The sequence below is a fragment of the Hylobates moloch genome, unplaced genomic scaffold, assembly GCF_009828535.3.
Source record: "Hylobates moloch isolate HMO894 unplaced genomic scaffold, HMol_V3 SCAFFOLD_12, whole genome shotgun sequence".
NCBI classification, from domain to species: domain Eukaryota; kingdom Metazoa; phylum Chordata; class Mammalia; order Primates; family Hylobatidae; genus Hylobates; species Hylobates moloch.
Window position 1 is genome coordinate 23876253 of NW_026652287.1, and position 9692 is coordinate 23885944.

The window sequence follows — 9692 nt, forward strand, 5'->3', positions numbered from 1 at the left end:
TAAGTTTCAGGATTCCAGCTGCAATCTCAGCAATCCTGAACCTGTCCCATTCCATTCAGTCCACATGTGCACCCCACAGGGTCATACTAAGTAGGGGTACAAGCTAGGAAGAGGTGGCTTTGAACCTGAGTGTCTTATCATAGGCCCACTATGCACTAACCACATGCTATTTGTCCAACAAAATGGGATCACACGGAACAGGAGGTTCTTGTAACCATGCTCATTTCAGAGCATGTAGGCAGTGATTTTGCCACATCATGTAATGTTCTCATTAGCTCTGTTTCTAAGTGTTGCATGGGATTTCCAACCATCGGGGACTGTTTCCAAGTCCAAGGAAAGGCCAAGTTCTAATCCCTGCCCTGAGATCAACCCAAAGGGGAGGAGATGGGAGGAGAGAGCTTAACACACTGCACGAGGTCATTGGATTCATATTCTCAGCCAGCCCTAGCCAGCTGGGAGAAAGGAGAGAAAGGCTGAGTTTGCATGATCCTATCAAAGACAGAAGAAAAATTTAAAATTGGAGTTTCACCCCAGAACTAGTCTCCAAAGTCACAAGATATAAGCAGAAAGAATTTTATGAAAACAAAAATTTACTGCTGCTAAAGAGCAACAAATATAAAATGCCTATTCACCTGTTAATTAATTAATTAATCCATTCATTCATTCATCCATTCATTCATCCATTCATTCATCCATTCCCACACTCATTCATCATGTGTTTTGCATTCCCCTGTAATGCAGAATTCTGTCTTTGGCAAGCTTGTTGCAGCTCATTTCATTCATGTATTTGGCAGATATTCAAAGCCTACCATGAGCCAGCACCAGCCTAGGCAGTAGGGGAAAACAGAGACCACTATAACTATGGCCCTGCCTTCAAGGAATTTGCTTTCCAGTGTAGGGAGACAGGTAATAACCAAGTAGATCATAAAAAAAAAAAAAAAGTCGTAATCTTTTAGGAGCCAGTTGTGGAGGCTCACACCTGTAATCTCAGCACTTTGGGAGGCTGAGGTGGGTGGATTGCTTGAACTTAGGAGTTCAAGACCAGCCTAGCCAACATGGTGAAACCCAGCCTCTACTAAAAATACTAAAAAAAAAAAAAAAAAAAAATAGCCAGGCATGGTGATGCATGCCTGTAGTCCCAGCTTCTCAGGAGGCTGATGTGGGAGGATTGCTTGAGCCTGAGGGGTGGAGGTTGCAGTGAGCTGAGATCGCACCACAGCACTCCAGCCTGGGTGACAGAGTGAGACTCTGTGTCAAAACAAACAAACAAACAAAAACAGACATAATCTCAAGAAATAATTAAATGTTGCAAAGACAACTAATCAGAGTGATTGATAAAGATACTGAAGGTGATTAGGGGTAGATATTTTAAATGTGAGAAGGGGACAGGGAAGGCCCTTTGAGGAAGCGACTCTGATGGGCAAAGAGCTAGCAGTAGAGGCAGGACCGACTACAGAATTTGCAGGACCCAGTGCAAAATGAAAACACAGAGCCCCTTGTTGAAAAATTATTGTGAATTTGGGGCTGGGTGCAGTGGCTTATGCCTGTAATCCCAGTACTTTGGGAGGCCGAGGTGGGCAGATTGCTTGAGCTCATGAGTTTCCGACCAGCCTGAGCAAAATGGCAAAACCTCATCTTTACCAAAAACAAAAAAATTAGCCAGCTGTGGTGGCACGTGCCTGTAGTCCCAGCTACTCGGGAGGCTGAGATGGGAGGATCACTTGAGCCCAGGAAGTCAAGGCTGCAGTGAGCCATGACCATGCTACTGCACTCCAGCCTGGGTATCAGAGCAAGATCATGTCTCAAAAAACAAAATAAAAAAGAATCTCAAGACGGCGACAACAGAGCGTCAAAACAAGTACGGGGTCCCTTGAAGCACAGGGCATGCCTGTGAAGCTGGCCCTGGTGGGAGGTCTGGGTTCAGGGGTTGGGAGAAAGAGAGTGTTTCAGTTCAGAGGGAACAGCCAGTGTGAAGTCCCAAGACAGGAACACAATTGTGAGAACTCTGGGATGCTATGGGCACCTCAGGAAGGAGACGGCCCCTTGAAGACTGCTTCAGAAAGAGCTTCCTCCCAAACCACAGACTTAACACAAGAATTTTGCATCCGTGCCTTGCCAGTCTCCCAGCTACTGGCCTGGCAGGAAGAGGCGAATGTAGGAAGTGGCCTTCCAGGGCAGAGCAGCAGTGAAGTGACTGCCCAAGGAAACTGCAGAGAGCAGAAGCAGATCCACAAATACAAGTCACTCCTTCACTGTGGCTTCCACATGAGTCAGAACCCTCGAATAAATACCCCTGGCCTCTTCTCCCAGATCTTAGTTGTTTGTCTTGGAAATGGGGCAAGGGTTGGGTCCTGTCTGGAAGGACTAGCTTAAACCTCTAGCCCCTGCTTCCATTTTGCAGAAACACGTCCTCAAACGGTTAGAAGATTTGCCAGAGGGTACAGATTATTTAGCAACTTATCAAGAAAAATAATAATAATTTTTTTTTCGAGTCAGAGTCTCACTCTGTCGCCTAGACTGGAGTGTAGTGGCGTGGTCTCATCTCACTGCAACCTCTGCCTCTCAGGTTCAAGCGATTCTCCTACCTCAGCCTCCTGAAGAGCTGAGATTACAGGCACCTGCCACCACACCCAGCTAATTTTTGTATTTTTTTTTTTTAGTAGAGATGGGGTTTTGCCATGTTGGCCAGGCTGGTCTCAAACTACTGACCTTGGGATCTGCCCGCCTTGGCCTCCCAAAGTGCTGGGATTACAGGTGTGACCCGCTGTGCCTGGCCTCAAGAAAAATAATATATTTTTTTCAGAAGGAGTTCCTGGATTTAACTAACAGGGATTCTTGCTCACTGTATTTGCCTTTTTGGGTCAGGCTTCATTTCCTCAATGCTCCAGCTGGTTACAGGCAACTGGCTGGCTGGCCTGCATGCACCACCCTTAAATATAATTTATGCTTGTTCTCACTTTTTAAGTGGAGCTAAATAAGGCATACGCATGGACAGAAAGAGTAGAATAATAGATACTAGAGATTCGGAAAGGTGGCATGGTGGGAAGGGGTGAGGAATGAGAAATTACCTAATAGATACAATGTACACTATGCAAGCAATGGCTACGTAAAAGCCCAGGCTTCACCACTGGGAAATACATCCAAGTGACAAAACTGCACTTGTACCCCCCAAATCTAAAAAATTAAAACAAAATTTTAATATATGGGAGGCCATGATTTTGAACTGAGCTCCTGTGCTTAGCCCCAACAGACCAAACCAAAATGGATCACTCCTGGCCAACTGCCTTGCAATCAATCTGAACTTTGAAACTGACCAGTTTTCCAAAAAACAGGAGATTCATAGCAACCAATCAGAAGGGGTCCAGTGTACCTGAGCCAACATGATAAGAAAGTTGTGTTTGTTTTAACCCTGTAAGGAAAGTCACTTTGAAACTATGAAGCGGGCCGGGCACAGTGGCTCATGCCTGTAATCCCAGCACTTTGGGAGGCCTAGGCAGGTGGATCACGAGGTCAGGAGATGGAGACCAGCCTAGCTAACATGGTGAAACCCCATCTCTACTAAAAATACAAAAAATTAGCCAGGCATGGTGGCATGTGCCTGTAGTCCCAGATACTCAGGAGGCTGAGGCAGAAGAATCGCTTGAACCCGGGAGGCAGAGGTTGCAGTGAGCCGAGATTGTGCCACTGCACTCCAGCCTCCAGCCTGGGTGACAGAGCAAGACTCTGTCTCAAAAAAAAAAAAAAGAAAAAAGAAAAAAGAAAAAGAAAAAGAAAGAAAGAAACTATGAAGCTTCCCTTTGTCCCTTGTTTCTGCTTTCTTCAGCCCTGTTCTGTCTATAAAGCCAAGCTCCTCTCTGCTCAGCTCTTCGGAAGACCCATTCTATTTTACACAATGAGGTGCTGCATGATTCTAGAATTGTAAATAAAAGCCAATTCGAGTTTTAAATCAAATTTGCTGTGATTTTGTCTTTTGACACCACCTTCCATGGGCCACACCCAAAAACTGCTTGGGTGTTGACCTGTGGACACCAGGGAAGAGGTATTACTACACTGCCTGTATTTGTGCAAAAGAGTCAATGGGTAACCAGCAAACACCAGGCTACCAAGGGTCCCAAAGATGCCAAAATCCAAAGCCAAAAGCTCTACAAGATAATAGAATGCTCAGCCCCATTTTATTTTATTTATTTATTTATTGAGACAGAGTCTCACTCTGTTGCCCATGCTGGAGTGTAGTGGCATGATCTCAGCTCACTGCAACCTCCACCTCCTGAGTTCAGGCGATTCTCCCACTTCAGCCTCCTGAGTAGCTGAGACTACAGGCGTGCACTACCATGCCTAGCTAATTTTTTGTAGTTTAACAGAGATGGGGTTTCACCATGTTGCCCAGGCTGATCTTGAACTCTGAGCTCAGGCAATCCACCTACCTCAGCCTCCCAAAGTACTAGGATTACAGGTGTGAGCCACCTTATCTGGCCTATTTTATTTTTTATTTTTATTTTTACTTTTTGTAGAGACAGGGTCTCATTATGTTGCCCAGGCTGCTGTCAAACTTCTGGGCTCAAGGGATCCTCCCACCTCAGTCTCCCCAAATGCGTGAGTCACCATGCTGGGCCTCAGCCTCATTTTGATATGTGTTGTTTCCAAGAGGGTAGAACACCCAGGTTTGGACATAATTTTTTCATCCAGCCAAACAGCAGAGGCAGCAGGCACCAGCACACATGTCTAAGGCTTGACTCCCTGAAGATTCTTTGATGTGGGATTCTCACTACAGTTCATTAGAAACAACAAACACACATGAGTCTCCTCTGTCAGAAGCCCCTGATTCTGGGGCCGGGAATGTTCCTCGAGGAAATGCCAGTGTCTCGGGAGGTGCCAGCAGAACCACCCACATTGCCCCTGGATGCTAAAATTCTAAATTCTCAACTCTGAAAATGCACACATACTGGGGACAAAAGAACTAACTGTATGTCAGTGAGCTTTAGGGCTACAGGTCACATCTCAGGAGTCTGGTGCAGCCTCCTCATTCTTTTTTTTTTTTTTTTTTTGAGACAGGGTCTGCCTGTGTCACCCAGGCTGGGATGCAGTGGGGCAATCTCAGTTCACTGCAACCTCTGCCTCCTGGGCTTAAGTGATTCTCCCACCTCAGCCTCCCTAGTAGCTGGGACTACAGGTGCACACCACCACAACTGGCTAATTTTTATATTTTTTTGTACAGATGGGGTTTTGCCATGTTGCCCAGGCTGGTCTTGAACTCCTGAGCTCAAGCGATCCACCCACCTCGGCCACCCAAAGTGCTGGAATTACAGGTGTAAGCCACCAGGCCCAGCCTCAGCCTCCTCATTCTAAAGATGAGAAATTGGAAGCTCAGAGAGGGGAAGGGACTCACCCAAGTTCATGCAGCACATCACTCCTTCATTCACTGTATCATAGCCCTTTGAATTGCCCACAATCCTATAATGTCATTCAGCTCCACATTCACTGCCTTTCCAAGATCCCTCTGTCCCTCCTGCCAGCTGTTTGCTGGGACAAAGTAAGGATAAAAGATTTATCTACAATGTTAGGTTTCTATGCCATGAAGACACAAGGGCAGGAAATTCACTCAACATTTTGGTTTCATTTTCCCTATGAAAGATAGTTAAGTAGGCTAGACGTGATGGCTCATGCCTGTAATTCCAGCACTTTGGGAGGCCAAGGTGGGCGAATCACTTGAGGTCAGGAGTTCAAGACCAGACTGGCCAACATGGTGAAACTCCGTCTCTACTGAAAATACAAAAATTAGCCAGGTGTGGTGGCACACGCCTGTAATTCCAGCTACTTGGGAGGCTGAAGCAGGAGAATTGCTTGAACCCGGGAGGCAGAGGTTGCTGTGAGCCAAGATCACGCCACTGCACTCCAGCCTGGGTGACAGAGTGAGACTCTGTCCAAAAAAATAAAAAAAGAAGAAAGAAAGAGAGAGAGAGATAGTTTTCACCTTTATAAATGTACCAGCTCAGAAAAGCTGTGGTTTAAGCTCAAACCAGTAAAGACCCCTCAAAATGGTGGCAGGAAGACAGTGGGTGGAAAGGTGGGAGACTTGCCCCCCTTTCTACTTATAATCTACCAAATATGGATGCTTTATTCTCTTGCCAAGTACCTGAGAAATATTAGTTCATTTAATCTTCACGACTATTTTGGCATCCAAGACTCAGGAAATAGTAATAATAATAATCATGTTATAAGTTTGTTGGTTTGATACATTCTTTTTTGTTTTTTTGTTTTGAAACAGAGTCTTGCTCTGCTGCCCAGGCTGGAGTGCAGTGGCACAATTATAGCTCACTGTAACCGCAAACTTCTGGGCTCAAGTGACCCTCCCGCTTCAGCCTCTCAAGTAGCTGGAACTATAGGTATGCACCACAATGTCTGGCAAATTCTTAATTTTTTTTTTTTTTAGAGATGAGGGCTCACTATGTTGCCCAGGCTGGTCTTGAACTCCTGGCCTCAAGCGATCCTCCTGCCTTATCCTCCCAAAGTGCTGGAATTACAGATGTGAGCCACCATGCCTGCCTACATTATCCCATTTAATCCCTTCCACATTTTAGAGAGGTACTGGGGCCTGGAGAGGTGAAGGGTCATGCCCAACGTCACACAGTAGGGGGTGGCAGAGCCAAAGGTTGAACCCTACTCCAGCTGACTCCACAGACTGTGCTCTTTGTACTAGATTCTGAGACTTTCTCTTCCCTTAACCCTTCTAGAAACTCAAATACTCTTCCCCTGAAAAGTTTCAGTATATGGAATACTTTCCTCCTCCTTTTTCTCTGTCTTCTACTTCTAGCTACCAGGGTTAAAACCAAGCTCACTGCTAACATAGACGTGTATGGAAGACCACCTCTAGATTTTTCTAATTTGGGAGAGAGTACAGGAGATGTTTAAAAGAATAGCCAATAAAACTTCACTCCAGAGGAGAAAAACACACTGGAAGGAAGAAGTAGAACAATGAGAACAGAGGTTTCCCTCTGGCTGGTGAAGTTTTGGTTGGTGGCTCTTTTCTTCTCTCTGTTCTCCTATGTTTCCCAAATTTTCTACCTGGAAGTGCTGTATTCCATTTGTAATTTGGGGGTGGCAGAGAAGGTGGATAACAGCAACATCAACAACAAAGCCACTGACTGCAGCCACTGGGATAGTCCCACCTGTTATGAACCTACAGGCATTCATTTCCAACAATCAAATTGATGGAGACCTTTAGAGTGTTTGAGTTTCTGCTTTTCAGGCATCACTGGGGTAAGGCTGGTTTTTCAGTTGTCAGTTACCTGCTGAATGAATGAATGAATGAATGAATGAATGGGCTGGGTGTGGTGGCTCATGCCTATAATCCCAGCACTTTGGGAGACCGAGGATCGCTTGAGTCCAGGAGTTGGAGACCAGCCTGGGCAATCTGGTGAGATTCTCATTTCTATAAAAAATTTAAAAATTAGCTAGGTGTGGTGGTGCACACCTGTAGTCCCAGCTGCCCAGGAGTGGAGTGCACTGAGGTGGGAGGATTGCTTGAGCCCAGGAGTTTGAGGTTGCAGTGAGCTATGATCTTACCAGTACACTCAGCTAACAGAGTGACAGAGTAAGACTCTGTCTCAAAAAAAAAAAAAAAAAAAAATGAATGAATGAATCAATGTCTCTTCAGGAGGCAGAGAGAACTGCCCCTCCCTCTAGACTACCATCATCACTTGTGGCTCTTGCCAGCCTTGGCTCATTCAGCTTAAATTATAACTACACACAAGGTCATCTTCCCCAGCTAGGCTGAGGTCTTCTAGAAAGTCAGTTTCATGGCATCGAGCCCTGTGCATGCAGTAGATGCACAAGGAATTATTTCTTTCCTTTTTTTCTGTTTTGAGACAAGGTCTCACTCTGTCACCCAGGCTGGAGTGCAGTGACGTGATCTCAGCTCACTGCAACCTCAATCTCCTTGGTTCAAGAGATTCTCCCACCTCAGCCTTCTGAGCAGCTGGGATTACAGGCACACGCCTGCATGCCTGGTGAATTTTTGTATTTTTAGTAGAAACGGAGTTTCACCATGTTGGCCAGGCTAGTCTTAAACTCCCGACCTCAAGTGATCTGCCTGCCTATTACAGAGAACACCCAAGGAAAATTTTGAAAGGAGGAAGGAGGAAGAAAAAGGAAAAAACAAAAAAGGAAAGGAAAGGAAAGGAAAGGAAGGAAGGAAGGAAGGAAGGAAGGAAGGAAGGAAGCTTCTGAGAAGGCTTGTATCTTCTCCTTTTGTGCATAGCCACCCTTGAAGCGTTGGCATCAGCAAATGGCTTGACCAAGGTGGGCACGGGTTGGGAAGGGTGTGGACCCCACCTGAACTCTGCACTCCTCGGTTACAAGGAGAAAAGGCACATTACCTCATAGTGGGGATGCGGGTCTCCGCTTCACCTGTGGTCAGATAAGCCTCCAGGGACAGGGCCCCCAAGCTGGCCCGGCTGCCCTTCCGGGTAGACTCACGAGATGAGCCGGCAACAGAGTCCTCGTCGGAGGAGTAGTCATCAAAAGAGCCCAGGATAAAGTTGGTCATTAGCTGCCTCTTGATGTTTGCCTGCTTCTTGTCTTCTTTGGAGGGCGAGCCAGCTTGCTGGCCCTGGGACCTGGCTGAGGAGGACAGGCCATTGGTATCTGGGGCCTCCAGACCTTGTGTCCCAGTCCCGTTGGCTTGAAGCTCTGGGGAGGGTGCTGCATCACTGGAAGAAAGGGGGTTTCTTGGGGGCTTCTGGTGGGAGGGTGGTAGGGAGTTTCTCCGCCGACCGGCATCTTTGGGGCCTTTGTGGGAGGCTGGCTCGGCCTGGCTGGGAGTCTTGGGCAGAGAGTGGCCCTCCCCATTTCTCTGCGGTGTCTCTCCTGAGTTATCAGAGGCTAGAAAGGGCTCTTCGCTCGGGATGAAGTTTGCTTCTGATTTACTCTTGGTGATTGGCTTGGAGTCCGTCATGTTCCCCCAGATTTTTAACCAGGAAAAGGTCAGACAGGAGAAAATCAGACAAGATAGACAAAGAAGCAAGACCATTCAGAAAATCTGTAAGGAGAAAAAGAGAGACATTTTAGGATTTACATAATCAAGTGATTTCTCTCCTAAAGAAGCTAGTGGGGCAGGAGGCTGTTGGGGTGCTGTGTATTCCAGAAACACTGGACGAGGGGAGAGATGGGGTTCTCCTCCCTGCTCTGCCTGAAACAGGCTTGGACATATTCCTTCACCCCTCTGGATCTTAGTTTCCTGCCAAGATTCAAGGAAGAACCTTGAGAACTGCTAAGTTAAAGAAGCCAATCACAAAAGGTCACATATTATAAGATTCCAAGTATATGAAGTGTGCAGAACAGGCCAATCTTGAGAGACAGAAAACAGATTAGTGGTTGCCAGGACCTAGTGGGATGGGGGTGATGGCTACAGGGTGTAGGGTTTCCGTTTGGGATGATGAAAGTGTTCTAAAGCAGATTGAGGTGATGGTTGTACAACTCTGTGAATACAGTTAAAAAACATTGACTTGTCCTTTACATGAGTGGATTGTATGCCATGTGAATTATCTCTCAATAAAGCTGGGTTTTTTTTGTTTTTTTGTTCTGAGATGGAGTCTTGCTTTGTTGCCCAGGCTGGAGTGCAGTGCCGCAATCTCTGCTCACTGCAAACTCCGCCTCCTGGGTTCAAGCAATTCTGCCTCAGCCTCCTGAGTAGC

The 9692-nt window shown here is 46.4% G+C and overlaps 1 protein-coding gene across 1 annotated transcript in view; it reads right to left on the bottom strand.

The window, feature by feature from the left end:
- ACACB (acetyl-CoA carboxylase beta) overlaps positions 1–9692 on the bottom strand; it is a 165109-nt gene that overhangs the window by 127935 nt on the left and 27482 nt on the right. The window contains exon 3 of the mRNA XM_058425432.1: positions 8376–9037. Within this exon, the coding sequence (XP_058281415.1) occupies positions 8376–9028 (653 nt within the window). The 5' untranslated portion in view covers positions 9029–9037. The remainder of the gene's footprint in view (positions 1–8375; positions 9038–9692) is intronic.